Below are 19,813 nucleotides of genomic sequence, written 5' to 3'. Positions count from 1 at the left end.
GATTTATTGGAAAAATATCAGGACATTATATCGGAATATCTCAATAACGGACAAATAATTCAAGTGCCGTTAAAAATGCTAAATGACTCAGGTAAACCTAATTACTTTCTCCCTCACTTTCCCGTTTTCAAATCCAACTCTACTACTTCCACTCGTATAGTTTTCGATCCAAACAATAAATCGTCTACGGGAATCTCCCTCAGTGACGTCATAGACAAAGGTTATGTCGTCCAACATGAACTTTTTGACATTCTCGCTAAGTTTCGTCAGTTTAAATTCGCACTAGTAGGCGACATCAAGGCTATGTTCCTACAAATCGCCATTTGTCCCACTGAAACATTTCTGTTAAATTTTCTCTTTAGGGACAATATTCAGCAGCCTTTACGGTGCTATCAATTTCAAAGATTACCCTTCGGGCTCCCAAGTAGCCCATTTATCGCTCAAAGAGTTATCAAGCACATCGCTGACAACAACAAACATACCCACGAACTTGCTACTAGTGTTCTGCAAGAATCTATCTATATGGATGACCTGATCAGCGGTGCTGACAGTCTTCATGAATTAAGTTGTCTTTTCGAACAATTAACTTCTTTGCTAGAAACCCATGGTTTCCTCCTCCACAAGTGGAACTGCAGTTCTTCAGAATTTCTGTCTCAACACAATTTAAATCCCGTCTCTGAAGTCAGTCTTAACTTCACGGGATCTGATAAAGTCTTAGGCATATTCTGGGATTCAGAACGCGACCACTTTTCGTTTAAAACTCCTATCTTCAAATTGGCTAATGTTGTTACTAAACGTACTATTCTCTCCTACATTGCTACTTTGTATGACCCGCTAGGATGGTTATCCCCTGTCCTTGTGAACGCTAAGCTCTTGATACAGGAAATATGGTCCCAGAAATTGGACTGGGATCAACCCATTGACTCACCCATCATTATGAAAAATTGGCAAAACCTCTTATCGACATTCAAAACTATAGAAGAGGTCAAGGTACCTCGATGCTTACTTTTACAAAAGAAAGTTGTTGATGTTCAATTAATTATTTTCACCGACGCATCGGAAAAAATATACAGCACTTGTGTGTATCTCAAAGCGACATACTCAGACTTTTCTGTATCGTCGCGGCTTATCGCTTCTAAAAACAAAATTTCTCCGCTAAAAAATAAACTCACCATCCCCAAATTGGAACTTTGTGGAATAGTGTTGGGAGTCACTCTGGCTCATAGACTTTTTCACATCTTCAAGAAAAATTTGAGTATATCTTCATCTCATCTCTTTGCTGACTCTACAATTGCCTTGTCTTGGATACTTTCTAAAAAACACATTTGGAACATTTTTGTACAAAACAGAATTCAAAAGGTCAATTCCTTGTTGGAAACTTTTCCTTGTGATTTCCATTTCGTCAGAAGTCACGAAAACATCGCTGACCCCGCTTCCAGAGGGATAAATGTCTTTGATAATCCCCAGACCACCGAAGACTGGTTATGCGGACCTAGCTTTATTAGAGACAATCCCATCGATTTTTCTCTTCATCAAATTCCTCATTTTCAGGATGATCTTCCTGAATTAAGGAAGTTAGTTGTCTCAAACATAGCAACAAATCACGAACTCAACGACACCTTTGAAAATCTATTCGCTAAATCTTCTTCTTTTCGTAAAATTCAAAGAATTGTCGCTTATCTTTTTAGATTCATCAGTAATATTAAAAAGAAAATAAATAACTCTCCACGAGATACGGATATATTGACGCCACCCGAAATGGAGATCGCTGATCACGCGATCATCAGGTATATCCAAAGTATCTACTTTAAAAAAGAGATTCTTGAATTGAAAAATGCTAAACTCGTGACCAATAAAGCCATTCGTAAACTCAACCCCTTCCTACAACATAATGATGGGCTGATTCGTGTGGGAGGACGTCTCCGACACGCCCCCATATCGTATAATCAAAAACACCCCATTCTACTTCCTTCTAAATGTCGAGTTGTAGAACTAATCTTGACTCAAGCTCATCATAAGTTATTACATTCAGGCGCGCAAACAGTACTTTCGTATGTCAAAATGAAGTACTGGCCAATTGACGGATTAAGACAGATTAAACGCTTAATTCGTAAGTGTGTAAACTGTTTCCGATTCATGACACCCAATTCTGTTCAACAGATGGCAGATATGCATCCCGATCGTGTACTCCCCACTAGACCCTTCCAAGTCGTCTCAGTGGACTATGGGGGGTTCTTCTTAATTAAGTCCTCACATTTGAGGAAGGCACCGCTTTACAAAGCATACGTAGCCTATTTCATTTGCATGAGCACTAAATGTGTTCATATCGAACTCGTCACAGGATTAAGCGCAGAAGCCTATATTCTTACTCTGAAAAGGTTTATTGCCAGAAGATCCACGCCCAGTATTATTTGGAGCGACAATGCCACAAATTTCCATGGGGCAAAAAATGAAATGCGCGAATTCTATGATTTTTTCTTAAATCAAAATAATTCGGAACAGATTAAGGAATTCTGTACTCAAAACTCCATAACTTTCAAGATGGGTGTTCCCCGCAACCCCCATCAATTCGGCCTCCATGAGGTAGGAATAAAGAGTGTGAAGTATCACCTCTATCGAATTATAGGAAATTCCCACTTCACCTTTGAAGTGTTTAACACAGTATTATGCCAAATCGAGGCTATTCTAAATTCGAGACCCATCACTAGGATGTCGTCTGACGCCAATGACTTCGCTTTCCTATCTCCAGCTCACTTCTTAGTTCAAAGAAGTTTAACCGCGCCCCCTGAACCAAGTGTTTCAGAGATACCTGAAAATAGGTTGAATCTTTTTCAGCGTATTAGTAAAATTCAACAGCAATTTTGGAAATTGTGGAAAAAAGACTATCTTTGCCTCCTGCAGCAAAGAAATAAATGGACCGACCCTACTGACCCTGTCAAGATCGGGGATTTGGTTCTGTTGAAGGAGGATGGTACTCCTCCACTCTTATGGCCAACTGCCAGGGTAATAGATGTATTGCCTGGTAAGGATGGTCTAGTTCGTACTGTCAAGATTCACACTACTCACGGTGATTTTCTTCGTGGTATTACGAAAATCGCTGTGATTCCCCTGGAAGATTAAAATCTATCCCTAGGGGGAAAACTTATCGTTTTCCTCCATTTTATCGTTGTTACCCCTTGTGTATATAAACTCTAATTTCTTCAAACATTTCTTATCGTTGTGCACATCTTTGCCAATCCCCTCTCTTCGAGGTGATATAGGCCATCTCTCTCGCCTGTCGCCCCCGGCAATATGTACAATAAATATATTATACACGGCTCACTAAAATAATTAGTTACGCCCCTGTACTACTGATTACTTAAAATTCAAGTAGTATTTATGTAACCTTTCTGGAAACTCCAGGTTATTGTTGAGACTCGCATTTGAACCCCTCGCCGGGGCAGATCGTCAAAAGCTTCCTAACGAGAATCATCTCTAATCTATCGACGCTCCCGCTATTCGTAAAAAGGCCGCATTTTACCGGCTTTTTTTGCTATCGTTTTATACCGCTCAGATAATTCAATCTGCTCAGTATTATCGACGATGATTTATTTAGCGTATTAGTGAGTGCCTTACAAATGAACCAAATGGATTATGGAATTCAATCAGAGCTCTGATGTGACACGTCATCAAGGAATAAAACTGTAAGTACTCTACATGTATGTGAACATAACTTATTAGTCGTGATACTGTATGCATTTTGAACCATATACCTCTCGTAGCAAATATTCTTTGTGCCATTTATGCAGATAATACTTTAAATTACATATGAAAAATCGTTATCTACTCTTAACCAGCTTACCTATGGGAATATACTCTATAACCGTACAATAAGTATAGGTTACTATTGTTAAGGATACTTTACGTATTGCCTAAACAAGAAGGATGTAATTGCATATTAGAATATAGTTTTTAATTCCAAACAACTTTTCATAATAGCAATTTTCATTATTGTGAAAAGTAAAGCTACTTTACTCTTGAGTGAAATTCAAACTTTTTGACACACCTCGTATAATATTCATAAAATTTGATATCTGATGGTTGAATCTTAGGTTTTGGACCATGCAGAGCTCTTTATGAAGAATAACTTTTTTTCGTAAAATTAATAATAAAAAAGTTTTCCATATGGATACAACTTACAGGGACATACTGTATATAGATTTCTTCTGGGAACTCTTACATCTTTCCATATCATATTTCCCTTTGGTTTATTTTTCATCAATGTCTTTCTGTTTTCCATTTTTTGAACAATTTTTAATTGTAATTTCTTCTATGTATGATGGATGCATATTTTCAACTTTTTCAAATTTAATTAATGCAAAATATCTGTATGTACTAACGAATATTCTTTTTGTTGCAGCATCCAGTGCCGTGTCGTTAATGTCGGGTCGTTATTATCGGTAAAGGTAGGAGTATAGTTATTTCTGGTGGAGATATTAGATACATAAATATGCAAATAAATAATAGTTTATATAATTATATATTAATAATATTAATAATAGTTTACTGAAAAATATAATATAAAATGAAGTACAAAATTACTACTATAATAATTTAAGATCAAATATTGAAATATTTATTAAGGATAGGGACTCCACAGAGTAAGAGTTGAGTACGAATTTGATAACTGTTAAATGGGATCATTGACAGTTTCTAAGTGGTCAATAAACGTAACTAATCTGTGAGTCTTTCGAGGCCGGGGTAAGTTGTTCAAGGCTGATCCGGGTGCTGCCAAAAAGTTGTCGAAAAGAGAGATTTTGATATGAAGAAAGAAATGGGACAAGATGAAACGAAGAGGAGCAAGATGGAATTGCTGAAGTGTAAGAAACTTACATTAACAGCAGCGCAAGTGCTGTAAATTGAAGAGGAATGATCAAAATCTCTTCTTTAGACTTCTTGATGGCCAACTAATAGGAACTGTTTGGTGATGGTATTAATATATATGTCAGAATGAGTTGGTCGCCGCCGGGATTAGAATATGTCCGGAGCGATTCACGCGAACTCGGATTGAAAGGATGCAAAGAAACGCCAGTTTACCAGTTAATGGATGCTGATACAGACCAGCAGAATGGGAGATATACTTCTACGTAGCGATTTTGTTAAAGGTAAGTTTTAGCAGTATTTTTTAATGCGGTTAAATTTAGTAGATAATATCGTTATCTGATTTAAAAAAATTTCCATGTAGTGTCCAATATGTTCAATTTACTTCGTTTAATATTTAGAGCAGCAATTTTGACCATCAGTTTGGATCGAGTTTTGTAAATTCTAAAAGTTATCTATCAAACAGCTTACAATGCTACAAAATTAAATAGAATATCTTGTAATATTTTGCGGGTGATTTAATTATAAATAATATCAATACAAATGTTGAATGGGTTGCATGTGAGAGTTCATTTTAAATGAAGTAAAAGACAGACGTACTCTCAATCATTTATTGTAACTTCCGACGACAGGTTTCGCTCTCTAAAGTATGCAGAGCATCTTCAGGTCAACGGTTACAAGTCACTAAATGCTACAAATAAAAAACCAGAGATAGAACAATGTCTGGTTGTAAAAAATGCTAAAGATCCATAAGATCAAGCCAATGTTGAACAACATACATAAAAGTAGTGAAAATAGCAGACAAATACATATGCATGTAAAATCGGGGGAGGTAACAAACGTCCCCAAGCTTACAAACACATGCAGATGTATGCCGTCTATAATCATGCAATTATAACGTGTCGTACTTACATTCGGATACAAGGAGCTACTACCTCAGTATTCATTAACATGATGTTTTTGCTTAAGTTATACTAACGGGATATGGTGGAATAGACGGAGAATGTTGCAAAGGTAAACAAGTTTATGGGATTTGGGAATTCTTGAGGGTGAAAAGATAGTTGTTGAAAGACAACCAACAAACCTGTGCCTTTTATTATGTTTGTGAAGTAAACTACAGTGAATGTCATATATACAATTTTTTAAAATGTGATGGTTTTAAAGATTTTTATTTCTATTTATTAAAAGATTTTGTTTTTATTTATATTTACTAAAAGACTTCTATTTATTAGTGTATGTGTTAGTGTAAGATTGACAACGTTTGGATCGAATGTTTAATATTTATGTTATTGATTGTATGTATGATTGGTCATCCCTTATACGACCACTACTCCTCTCATTAAAACATCAAGAAGTACTGACCTTAACAATTTAGGTTACAGCTGCACATCCACATCTAACATACATATTAAACATTCGACCCGTTTTGATCCAAACGTTGTCAATCTTACACTAACACATACACTAATAAATGAAGTCTTTTAATAAATATAAATAGAAACAAAATATTTTAATAAATAGAAATAAAAATCTTTAAAACCATTACATTTTAAAAAATTGTATATATGACATTCACTGTAGTTTACTTCACAAACATAATAACAGGCACATATTTGTTGGTCGTCTTTCAACAACTATCTCTTCACCCCCAAGAATTCCCAAATCCCATAAACTTGTTTACCTTTGCAACATTCTCCGTCTATTCCACCATATCCCGTTGGCATAACTTAAGCAAAAACATCATGTTAATGAATACTGAGGTAGTAGCTCCTTTTATCCGAATGTAAGTACGACACGTTATAATTGCATGATTATAGACGGCATACATCTGCATGTGTTTGTAAGCTTGGGGACGTTTGTTACCGCCCCCGATTTTACATGCATAGTATTTGTCTGCTATTTTCCCTACTTTTATGTATGTTGTTCAACATTGGCTTGATCTTATGGATCTTTAGCATCTTTTACAACCAGACATTGTTCCAACTCTGGTTTTTTATTTGTAGCATTTAGTGACTTGTAACCGTTGACCTGAAGATGCTCTGCATACTTTAGAGAGTGAAACCGGTCGTCGGAAGTTACAATAAATGATTGAGAGTACGTCTGTCTTTTACTTCACTTCAAATAACAATACAGTTCCTCACTATTTTGTTGAACAAAACATATATCTAATTAAAATAGGAGTAGGTTGACTACTCGAATATATGGAGTTTATGGATATAAAAGGCAGATATCGAGCCCCTAGTTCATTAAATCTTGTCCAAATATACTTTCGCTCCTAGAGCATCGTCAGGGGCATTTCGTCAAATCAGGAAGGTATCCCAGCAGATTGTCGTAACATTTGTTTAGTAAGGGCTTGGCAAATTAACACATAACATAAAACACACACTGGACAAAGGACAAAACAGATTAAATATTAATAAATGCAATGATTGTTCCTCCATCTTCGACGTGCAAATGATGTAGTACCAGTACAGGCATTTATTAATATTTAATCTGTTTTGTCCTTTGTCCAGTGTGTGTTTTATGTTAATTTGCCAAGCCATCTCTCTTACTAAACAAATGTTACGACATTCTATTAGGATACTTTCCTGATTTGACGAAATGCCCATGATGATGCTATAGTAGCGAAATTATACTTGGGCACGATTTAATAAACTAGGTGCTCGATATCTGCCTTTCATTTTCATAAATTCCTTATCTTATCTAAAAGTAAAGAAAAGATGGTTCAGATTCGATTACAGTACAGAGCCTCTACTATGTGCTTATACGTATTTCGTAATAACCGTTTCCTCATCGGAGCACCTGGGTAGAGGCACTGAACTGAAATCAAACCTTTTCATCCTTTCCGGGTAATTATCGAAATAATTACCAAAGATGCTACTAGCCCCATCTATGAATCAAAAGTCTAATAAGCCAGGAAACAAAATTCGAAATTATTTATCCTCTGAGCTTTTTAAGTTGGAAAAATAAAGCATAACAGAGTGGCGAAATACTCGACAAGGGAAATCTAAATTGCATTTCACGTCCTGTCATTCACCGTGATAATAATTTTAGCGAACTATTTCCTCTAATATCCACCAAAGGTGAATAAAGTATAAACTAAAAAAGAAAAGAAGGTTCAGATTTGATTACAGTAGAGAGCATCTACTATCTATGTGCTTATACGTATTTCGTAATAACCGTTTCCTCATCGGAGCACCTGGGTAGAGGCACTGAACTGAAATCAAATCCTTTCCGGGTAATTATCAAAATAATTACCAAAGATGCTACTAGCACCATCTATGAATCAAAAGTCTAATAAGTAAGGAAATAAAATTCGAAATTATTGAAGCTCTGAGCTTTTTAAGTTGGAAAAATAAAGCATAACAGAGTGGCTAAATACTCGACTTAAAGACTTGAAAAGCTCAGAGCTTCAATAATTTCGAATTTTATTTCCTGACTTATTAGACTTTTGATTCATAGATGGTGCTAGTAGCATCTTTGGTAATTATTTTGATAATTACCCGGAAAGGATTTGATTTCAGTTCAGTGCCTCTACCCAGGTGCTCCGATGAGGAAACGGTTATTACGAAATACGTATAAGCACATAGTAGAGGCTCTGCACTGTAATCAAATCTAAACCATCTTTTCTTTTCTTTTAGTTTATACTTTATTCATTCACCTTTGGTGGATATTAAAGGAAATAGTTCGCTAAAATTATTATCACGGTGAATGACAGGACGTGAAATGCAATTTAGATTTCCCTTGTCGAGTATTTCGCCACTCTGTTATGCTTTATTTTTCCAACTTAAAGAGCTCAAGACTCAAGAGGATAGAAAATAATTTCGAATTTTATTTCCTGACTTACTAGACTTTTCCATATATCTAATTAATTATAATCTTTTATTAACTAAACAATATTCAAATCCAGGGAAAATGTCAGTTGGCAGTTCAGATTTCATTCCTCGGTGGCACCAAAGTGGCACTAGGAGTTATTATCCTGGATAGGCTGCGTTTCGTGTCGTCTTAGTCTTTTATATCCATAAATTTAAAACAAACATTTATTTTGTTTAAATATGTGGTAAACAAACTTGGCCCATTCTATAAAATGCTATATTGTCACCGCTGCAAATGGCATATAATTCTGGTTTGGTTGAATTTGTGTTTGTATGGTTAATAACATCTGATTCACTAAAAAGCAAGGTTGGTTTATAATTGGTAGATTCGATCGTTTCTTGATGGCAATTCGTTTTATCTACTAATAAAACACTGAAAACTTTTATTTTCAATACCTCCACAAAATTTATTACAAATTAATGTCACCACAGCTGTTTGGGCAGAGTGCCTTTCTCAAGTGATGTATTTTACTATGTGCCTGCACTTTAAAGTCTCTAACTGAATAGGTTGAGACTTGGGGAGATCTTTGTCTCAACTTGTTCATTCAGAATTATATCTGTATTTTTTAATTTGTTAATTTCCATAGACAATAGGTTCTACAATTGTTCTGTAAATTGTTAACTTTGGGTTCAGCTTCACCTTGTTAGACCATAGTAGACCATTTAAAATACGAGTTCCTTTCCGTCCTTGCTGTATCCTATGCTGTATGTCTCTTTTTGTAGTTCCTTCTTCTGATATTATGCTTCCTAAATATCTATATTCCTTACATTTCCTTATATTTCTTAACTCTAAGTCCGGATCTTCGGTTTCCTCTCCTATTCTCAAATATTCCGTTTTCTCCATGTTCATACATAGGCCCTATTTTTCATATTCCATCTGTAATTTTCTTAGCAGATAATCCATATCATGTTCATCGTTGGCAAGAGTTACTTGGTCATCAGCAAAACACAAAGTTGTTAAGCAGTTTTCTCCAATCATTATTCCCATTCCATCAACTGTTTTCCTCCATTGCTCCAGAGCTTTCTGGATGTATATTTTAAATGGTGTTGGCGATAAGCAGCACCCTTGCCTTAAACCTTTTGTACCAGGGAATGGTTTCGACATAGATTTTCCCTGTTTAATACAGCTTTTCGGATTTTGATACATATTTTGAATTGCTCGCACATATGCTTCGCTTATGCCTATCGTGGTCAAAATTTCAAAGAGTTTCTTTAAAGGTACCGTGTCGTAGGCTTTTTCCAGATCAATAAATGTTAGGTGAGTAGACAGATTCCTTGCTCTTTTTTTCTCTATTATTTGTTGCATCACGAATATGTTATCTGCGCACGATCTACCGGCGCGAAAACCAGTTTGTTCTTCCATGTCCTGAATTTCTAATTCCACCCTTTTCTTTAATACTCGGCCATACAACCTCCCCATTCCACTGGTTATACTTATACCTCTGTAGTTTTTGCACAACGTCTTGTCTCCTTTTTTGTAAATCGAGCAAATGTATGCACAATTCCAGTCTTCTGGTATTTTTTCTCCCTGCAACATGCATTTGTTGAAGAGTTCCGTCATTATTTCGTGCAGTATGTCTGGTCCATATTTGGAGTAGTCTGGTCCTTATGGAAATTAATAAATTAAAAAAGAAAGTAAAATTCTGAATATCCAACTCGAGACAAATAGCTCCCCACTCATCAACCTATTCAGTTAGGGACTTGAAAGTACAGACAAACAGTAAAATACATCACTTGCAAAAGGCAATCTATCGAAACCGCTGTAGTGACTAGTGATGTAACGAATGTCATTTTTTGAACATTCGCGAATACGAATGCGAATATCTGCTACCGACAGTCGCAAATGCGGATGCGAATATTCAGTTTTTTAAATTTCTTTCTATTTTTGTAATGTTTTCTAAATTTATAATGAGAAGTTAATTGACATCTAGTGTAAATAAATCTGATTCTTAAGGAATCTTAAGGATTAATAAAAAAGACCAAATAATAAAATAAAGTAAAGGCTGATAATGTGATTATACGAAGTTAAGTTACCTTTCCTTAATAAAAAAAAATGTGTGTGTACTTTGTACGCACGCAAGAAGTTATACTTCTATTATATGATTTAAACGAAATTAATATACTTTTTATTTATATTTTGTTTAAATATTAAACTAATTTATACTTACTACTTCTCAAACATTTTTATTAGAACAGTGCCAAAAATTAAAATAATAAAATAATAAAACACACACAAACACATTAAACAAGCCACAAATGATGTCTGAACATTAATTGTCGAAAATTTTTTTAACTAAATACGTATTTTCTGAAAATACAATTATATAATAAATATACTTACAATCATAAAATGTATTAAAAAAAAACAAAAAAGAAAGTTTCTATTGGGACTCGAACCACCGCTGATAAGAGCGGTTGGTATTGGAATTCATTCGGCTTCTCCGCTTAGCCACGGACAGTATGTGTCATTATTTACGAAGATCGACTAACTAAACCGATTAAACTTGTGATATTTTGAAAATTGATCAAATTATTTTAATTTTGAATTGAAATGATTTAGAATTGAAAAAATACAACAAAACATAGAGTAAATAAACAATATATTAGGTGAATATTGATAGAAATTTTGATGGTAATCAAATTATATAAATAAAAGTATTACATACTATGTATTTTGGCAGATCAAATAGGTAGGTTTATACCCATGATACATTAACAATTATTACGTACCTGTTGCTTTTAAAAACTATTTAAAAGTCACTACAATATTATAAACTTTTTTGTTTCTGTCCTCACAACAATAAAACTAATATATTATACATTTGTTTACCTTTACCTTTACCTCCAAACCACAGCTGCCATATCGGATAATTTTTGACATGTCATTTGAACATCCAATCAGAACAAAGTTATAATGCGCATGCGCCGGGCTGATAGGTTTTAACATATAAAAAAATCACCCTCTATCGCCGGTAAAGAAGTATAACTTCAAAAAAAGATGAGAAGTGAATATATTTTGATTTTGTTAACCTAATATTATCTTCAAATTATTTTTTTTCTGCTATTCATATTCGCAAAACATTCGCACAAATTTTGCGAATACGAATCCGAATATTCAAAAATATGCGAATATTCGCGAATGCGAACGCGAATACGAATATTCGTTACATCAATAGTAGTGACATTAACTTATAATAAATTTTGAGGACGTATTAAAAAAAGTTTTCAGTGTTGAAATTGTTAGGTTAGTTTATATTGACTAAATTCTACACAAAGAACAAAAAATATAAAACCTACCATATATACAAGTTGAAATCCCATTCAACTCTACTGTTGTTATTTTTTGTAAATACGCAATAATCTGGACAGGTCTCTAAAGTTTCTTTGGAACTATATTCCTTTGGGCAACTGCTTCTCAGTTTCTCAAATATTCTTCTAATATATTCATCTGCTCTTTCATCATTTTCGGAATCATCCGACTCTTCTGCCCTAGCCCTTTTCTCTTGTACCTGATCAGTTTCATCTTCTAATTTCCTTTTCCTGGTATCTCCACAAGTATTTGAATTTTCTTTTGGTATTTTTCCATTATTTCTTTTCCTTACAACTTCGTTATATCTTATCACCCTATTTCCTTGTAGGACAAGTTTTTTATAAGCCTGGTATTTGGTTAGGGTCATATTTGGTACATTTAGAACTATATGGAAACATTCTTGGACAGTCAGTGGGACATTGTTCACAAAAACTTCCATTTTATTCTAAAAATCAAATCATTAATTTTAATTTACAAAGATTTTTAAATAATATGGAGAATTTTAGACTAGAATATGAACTAGACTAAACTAAAACAATATGAATCAGTAAATAATCAATCAGACGTAAAATAGAAATTGATAGCATCAGCATTGAACAAGTAATGGAAATAAAATACATTAGAGTTACACTGTCCAGATGCGCTGACCTGGACAAAGAAGTGAGAAAAGTACACAAAGTAATAATAGACTGGCAGAATGCCTTAAAACCACTATATGGCGAAACCAACATCACTGAGATGAAGTCAAGAATTTATAAAGCTACTGTACGACCAATAATGTATGACCTCGCAAAAGATGGAATGGCAACCTTCCATAGAGGTATCAATCCACCAATGAACAAGCAGAATTGCTTATAAAGAGGGTCTTTTCGGGCTGTAGTGTCAAAAGTTAGAATAGCAATGATGATTGCCAACATTCGTTACGGAGATGGCACAGAAAGAAGAAGAAAAATATGCACTAGAGGAACTCCACCTCTGGTAGTTGCGCCTTGCGCACTCCCTTACGTTTTCTGTGGTTGGGAGGAACAGGAATGAAGGAATGATTGGTAAAATCGCTAGAATTGCTTGGAAAAAAACTAGGATGAATATGAGAATTTAAATATCTTGGCTCCTACATAACAGAAAATGGGATACTAGATGTAGTGGTGTTGAAAAAGTAACTATTCGTTACAAAGTACTCGTTACTTAAGAATACCGAAAGTAACGATTACTATACAGAGAGGTAAATCGTTACTTTGATTACTTTGGTTACTCTGATTACTTCGTACCAATCGTATCAAAGCAAGTACCTATTTTGATTTTGAGTATTGTATCTACTCGGTTGATATCGGTTGATGTCGGACCGGTATTCCAGGAGTGTTCAGTATCAGTACTACAGTTAACTAAAATTTTATCTATGAAGGGCGAAGGCTATGAAGAGTTTTACAGGATTACAGGGCGCTGAGAAGTAGCTGAAACAGACGCAGTTATATCATTTAACAAAGCATGCACCCAGAAACAGATGTCTATACGATTTGTCGAGGTAGATAATTCACAGAATTTCACAGATGTTAGTTCCTTTGAAAATAAAAATGCAACACATTCCATTTTAATAATAAATATACACTATTATTATCAGGCCTAGAAAAAAAATAGCTTAGATTGACCGGAAAATATGTAGAAATGATAATATTTCTAGACTATGATCATCAACTTTAATTTTACATGTAGGCATGGCATTGTTTTTATTACACCAGGGCATTTAACACCAAAAACGCAGGAATAAATCTATTTTTAAATATGTTAGGTACATAGAGACTTGCAACTTTTTGCATTGTATTTAGGATTAGGATGAGGTCTGGAAAAAGTCTACAATAAAAAAATAGGTGGAAATGCATTATTACATTTTAAAGTGTATAAAACGCATCGAAAATGTATAAACATGTTAAAATCAGTATATTAAGGGCCAGATTTTCTTGTTTCGGGGTATTTGGGGTCACTGATACACCAGGTACCAAAATTGGTTAAGATTCGGTGTATCTAAATTTGCATACACTCGTGATAAGTGACTCGTTCAAGCCCTTTTAACTACAGCTCCTTCAAAAATAAGGACTTTGAACCGATGAAACTTACAGATCATATGATCAATACATATGTGAGTAAAAAACTTGTGAAGTGGTAACAATTAGGTTCATTTGAAATGCTAATTGAGGCGCTCAGAGCAACAGTGGCCTAACCCACATCCTACAATTTGACCAAAACGCTTTTATTACGTTTAAGTTATTCCTTATTTAAGTATTTTCAGATGCAGATGATGAGTAGCTCAAACAATAGTTGCTTGAGCCACACTACATCTGAAAACACTTAAGTAATGCATTTCTTTAATATAATAAAAGAGTTTTGGTAAAATTATGGGATGTGGGTTAGGCCACTGTTGCTCTGAGCGCCTCAATTAGGGGGTGATTTTCCCGATTTCTTACCAAAAAAAAGGAACAACTTTATTTTGAGCGTAACTTTTGATGCTAAAAAATTTTATTAAAAAACAAAAATAAGCATTTTTTAAACACTTTAAAAAAGTTAAAATGAATTTTCCCCAAAAAAGTGCTTCGTATTTTGGTTATGGCACGTTAAAATATTCGATTTGGAATTTGACGAATATGAACCTATTTTTCATTAGCTATAACTCTGCTTCTACTAGGTATAGTGACCTAATATATACACCATATTTTTCACTTCTTTACGTGCTATATTTTTGATAAGAATTTTTTTTCGACCAAATACTTACTTTTTGAGTTATTTGCGAAAAACCGTCTGAAAACCGTGGTTATTTTGTAGAAAATTAACATATTCACTCGCAAATAACTCGAAAAGTATTAACTTGGTGAAAAAACGTTATAGAACAAAAGTTGCTTAGAATTAGTCATTTTATCCATTTCCGCGCTTATTTCGAACATATATTTTTCACCCCTAAAAGGGGGTGAAACTTACCCTTAGGGCAAAAGCACAATATCACTTTTTTTCTTTGACTTGTTAGCTATGTGTATGCCAAATGTTATGTCAATCCAAGCGGTTCTTTAAAATTTAGAGGTCAAAGAACGTACTACCAACTAAAACAGTAAAATGATATATGACAAAGTATTCATTTGTAAAATTTAACCAATAATTCTTCTTATTTACACGGTTTATTTACATTGTAAAGATTTTTCGTTCAACTGTGTGGCTAAACAATACCATAAATCTTTTTAACCTTTTCTCAGAAAGGTTTGCAGACCGTAATGAAAATCTTTACAAAGTGAATAAAACACATAAATCAGAAGAATTATTATTTTTATCAAGAATATGTACTTTGTCATATCAATTTATTATTTTAATTGGGAATAAACCACAAAATTAGTTTATTCCCAACTAAAATAGTAAATAAATATATATCAAAGGATTATTTTTGTAAAACTAAAATAATAATTCTTTAAATATATGCGTTTATAAACGCAACGGTAGACCGCATACTATTGTAGTACCGGAAAAACATTTTAGTAGTTGATTTAAAAAGGGCCTTTAAGATAACAATTCACAAAAACTAGCTACACTAAAAATTGTTTTCATGTCGTACCATTTCCACTAAGTATAACATTTCTTCAGGATACACATAAATTCCACTCTTGTCTTGGTAACCGAAGGTCTCTAAAAGTCCTTTCACAACTTTTTCTACTTTGGCTAGTTTAAGAGATGCAATCCACTCAGCTTTGGATCTAGCACATCTAAAACAGTACACAATAGAATAAAAAAAATTCTACTCTTATAATTAACACATTCACAGACACAACTGCATATGCTTACATATATATTTACAAAAAGACATGGCTGTGTGCATATATAGATGTGTTCGTGAATGTGTTAAGAGGGTAGGCACAAATATTTTATGGCTATTACTACTTCTTCTTTCTGTACATGGCAAATTATGTGTAGTAAAATTCTCACTGGTATGGAGATGTAACCATTAGTTACAATGACATTGTCATCATTAACCTAGAGATGGCTTTTGCATTCTTGGATAACCATTACATGTATAATCGCTTAAATTATTAATTCAGTTAATCAATATGATTATTTTTCACTAACTATGTATTCAGTATTACAATAATTTATATACATACCAATAAAAATTATTAAAGGAGAAAAAGTGATAAAGTTATTTTAATAATATATTGGTACTATGGAAGGCTTAGATAAATTTTGAATATCTTTAACAACAAAATACTTGGATCACAGAATATATCCTGGTGTATTCTGTGCTTGGATCTTCTACAAATAATAAACAATAAATACCTTTTTATTAATTTTACGTCTTAAATCAATTACTTCTCAAATACACTATCAATATTATTTAATAAACAACTCAAAATATTCCTGAAACAGTATCAAATATTTAGTAGCCTCGTTTGTCACTGTATTGTCACCACATTCTGTTCTACTGAGTGCATTGTATGACAAAGATAGTGAATGTTCGATTTGGAAAATATCACTACTGACATGTTGTTCATTTTTTTCGAATCACGGAAAAACTAATAAATATTTTTGAAAAATTTAAACGCAGAATGAAAGATTATATTATTACTGAGGGCTGAAAGTCCCTTAGAATAAACAGAAAGTTTCTTCTAAATGATATATTTGAAATTAAAAATCATACTAAATTTTCTCTTTTTTTTCACCCCTGTAACTTACCTTATTAAAATAAACATTATAGAAGCTGTCAGGGTCTTTCAGCCTCGGTAATAATGTAATCTTGCATTCTGCGTTTAAATTTTTCAAAAATATTTATATTAGTTTTGTCAGGATTCCAAAAAAATGAATGTCGAAAAAAATGTCGAAATTTTGCATCTTCCCCTTAATATTACAATAGTTGTATCGTAATTGGCCTCATTATGACATAGGGCCGGTTGTTCGAACGCTAATCAAAAATAGAATCAACTGATCATTATCAAATATTGGCGAGGAACCGCAAAGTGGGCGACGCCTGGTGGCTAATTTGAAAAGCATCAACTCAAGGAAAACATTGACTTTGCCATTAATTTGTGTACATATTTGCGATCAGTTTATGTTGTAATTAACAATAATTTCGACTTAAAAAAACTATTGCAGTGTTCCTCAGTATTCATCCCTATTATACTCTACGTAATGACCTAAATTAACCAATGCCAAATCACACATTTTGTTAATTTAACGTTTGGATTAAACGTAGTATTTTTTAATGTTTAAGCGACTGCAAAATTAAATAAATAAATAAAATGTAGTATATTATATTCTGTACATAGAATGTACATTGTTATGGAAAATATCCCGACCACCTCGTAATTTCCAGAACACAATTATTATAAAATAAATCCACCTACTTAGTTTCCAAGTTTCCAGTTTTTATTTAATTGAAAATTGTTAACTGTTGGTGTAAAATAAACTGTAGTGCACCTATTAATTAAATTAAAAACGAAATTAAAAATCCTAAGATAGATTAATAATTTTTAGAACGCTGTGTGATTATGGGGGGCCAGATTTTTTTATGAAAAAAAGGTAAAATCAAAAATCAGTAGTTACCATCAAATTTTAATGAATGCATAGAGATTAAACATAATTTTGAGTCGTCTTTAACTTATAAGATGTCTTAGTTGCAAAACTTAGTGGTTACTTTGGCAAAACACTCCTGTAAATGATTTTAATTTAACGTTTTAGAACTGTGAATTCAAATGACAAAATGAATTGTTTTCCTAGATTTGTCGTCCATCTTTGAAATTTTGAGCGCCCTCTGTTGGAATTTAATTTTGCGAATATAATTACTGTCACCAACTGTCAATGTCAACTTTGTTTGGGTTGCTGAAAATATAATTGATTACAGTTATTATGAGATTTATTAATCAATTATGTTAATAATTGTTATGTTAATTAATAATGAATAATTAATTAATCAATCAATTATGTTAATTATCATAATGATAATTAACATAATTGATTACAATCAACTGATTGACGTACGAATGAGGGGTGTTGCTATTTGATGGTTGTTAAGGGGAGTTAATTAAAATCAACTTCTTGATAAGAGTTTAAACAACCGGGCCTTAATCAATAGAACCTTGATATGACATTTTGTCATATCAAGGTTATCATATAAGATTTTGTCATAAGAGGATTAAGGATTATAGGAAGAAGAGTGTCATGGTTGAAGAATTTAAGCAACTGGTTTAAATGCAGTTCTATAGAACTTTTCAGAGCAGCGGTAGATAAAGTAAAGATAGTGATGATGATATCCAACCTCCGATTGGGAAACGGCACTCAAAGAAAAAGATATGACATTTTGTATAGAAGTTGGCACATATGCAATGATAAAGACAAGTCAAACGAGTATGCTTTGGCAGTTCACAATATTTAAATAAACCAACGGATTTCAAGATTAAATCTCTGTAAGAAAATGTCTGAAGATGATAGGGATATTAAAAATTTAACATCACCTGAAATAAATATTAATTTGTGTGTTACCAAATAAATGCATTTAGGCCCAGTCTTTTCACCTCCGCATAAGTAGTTATCAGGAGGTGAGAAGACTGGGACTTAAATATATTTTTTTGTTGAGAATGATCGCACAAAAAACATGTATACTACTAGCATTTAATTGTCATTATGATGTTCATATTATATTCTATACTACATTCACTGCTACGTGTCTTATGTTGTATCCGTATCCCTCATATTATAGCTTCATAGCGACTCTCATCAAATGCTCATTGCATAATATACTATGACATGGTTAATTACAATGAGTTTGTGATACCTTTTTTAGTTACCTTTTGTCTACTTTCTTGTGTTTTAATGCAAGTTCTAAAACCTGCAAGTTTTTGGTTACTAGTTCCTGCCTTTCTGTGGAGGTATCTTTAAAGAACTGCTTGGGACCAAGAAAATTGATTTTAGTTAAAGGGTGCTTGTGGTCATTTACTATAACTTTGGCCCTAAAAATCGTACAGTTATAAATCATTTATAAATTATACATTTACAACTTACTCTTCTTCCATATTAAGATCGCACATTATGATATATCTTTAATTTAAAGGTATTTTTCCTTGTTAGTTTAATAATATTTGATACATTAGTAATAATAATATGTGTTTGCTACATAAAATTAAAAATAAAATGTTAAAATTTAAATTTGTATTTTGTAATAACTAGGGTTATATTATGATGACATTACTTCTTCTACTTCCACTTTTTATCGATTTGCGTAATTCTGCATCTACCAGTCTCCGTACCACTCGACCAGAAGAGTGTTGCCATCGTATACGCTAAAAGCTGATTGGCTCCGCCATCTTTTGCTCAGATTTCCGGATTAATTTGGAAGGGGTAAACAGATGATCAGTTGTTTATTTTTCGTTTACTCTGGTTTAACCTCACTTAACTAGATAGATCGAGAAATATTAAATTACTATTACTATTATTCAGGTTGAAAAATGCCTTCTTCTAAGGTAAAAGGTTGCGAAGTCGATTGGGGAAAAATAATGTGAAAATGAATTCTTTCCCAAAAGAATCTGAACGACGGAAAGTGTGGATTAAAAATATAGGGTTAAAACAAGATCCAAACAAATATGCTGTTGTTTGTGAAGTAAGTTCTTCAAGTAAAATTAATTGAGTATTTGCATTTGATGCATTCTCTTTATAATATTTATATCATTAAAAAATATTGTATTCAATATTTGAAGGTTTAGGAACACTACTTCTGAAATGTGGAAAAAAGTTAGACAAGATGGCAGCA

General features: G+C 33.1%; 1 protein-coding gene across 1 annotated transcript; it reads right to left on the bottom strand.

The window, feature by feature from the left end:
- Nucleotides 1–8,672: 8,672 nt before the first annotated feature.
- LOC114325563 (uncharacterized) lies at nt 8,673–19,329 on the bottom strand. Its single transcript, XM_028273649.2, has 5 exons — nt 19,069–19,329; nt 18,855–19,016; nt 15,635–15,782; nt 12,033–12,490; nt 8,673–9,030 (listed from the first exon to the last, which is right to left on the bottom strand). Exons 1-5 carry the CDS (start codon nt 19,092–19,094, stop codon nt 8,910–8,912), a joined length of 915 nt encoding a protein of 304 aa, XP_028129450.1. The 5' UTR covers nt 19,095–19,329; the 3' UTR covers nt 8,673–8,909.
- Nucleotides 19,330–19,813: the final 484 nt, after the last annotated feature.

The sequence above is a fragment of the Diabrotica virgifera genome, chromosome 3 (assembly GCF_917563875.1).
Source record: "Diabrotica virgifera virgifera chromosome 3, PGI_DIABVI_V3a".
In the NCBI taxonomy this organism is placed as follows: domain Eukaryota; kingdom Metazoa; phylum Arthropoda; class Insecta; order Coleoptera; family Chrysomelidae; genus Diabrotica; species Diabrotica virgifera.
Note: the sequence above shows the minus strand (reverse complement) of the source record. Positions and strands in the feature narration are given on the sequence as shown.

What these genes read in the sequence shown, in the direction of transcription:
- LOC114325563 (XM_028273649.2), bottom strand. Translation starts at nt 19,094, where the DNA reads ATGTGCGATCTTAATATGGAAGAAGA. An exon ending in TGTTATACTTAGTGGAAATG is followed by an intron (nt 12,491 to 15,634) that starts GTACGACATGAA and finishes TTTGATTTTTAG; the next exon opens with AATAAAATGGAAGTTTTTGT. An exon ending in GATTTCAACTTGTATATATG is followed by an intron (nt 9,031 to 12,032) that starts GTAGGTTTTATA and finishes CTTGCTTTTTAG; the next exon opens with TGAATCAGATGTTATTAACC.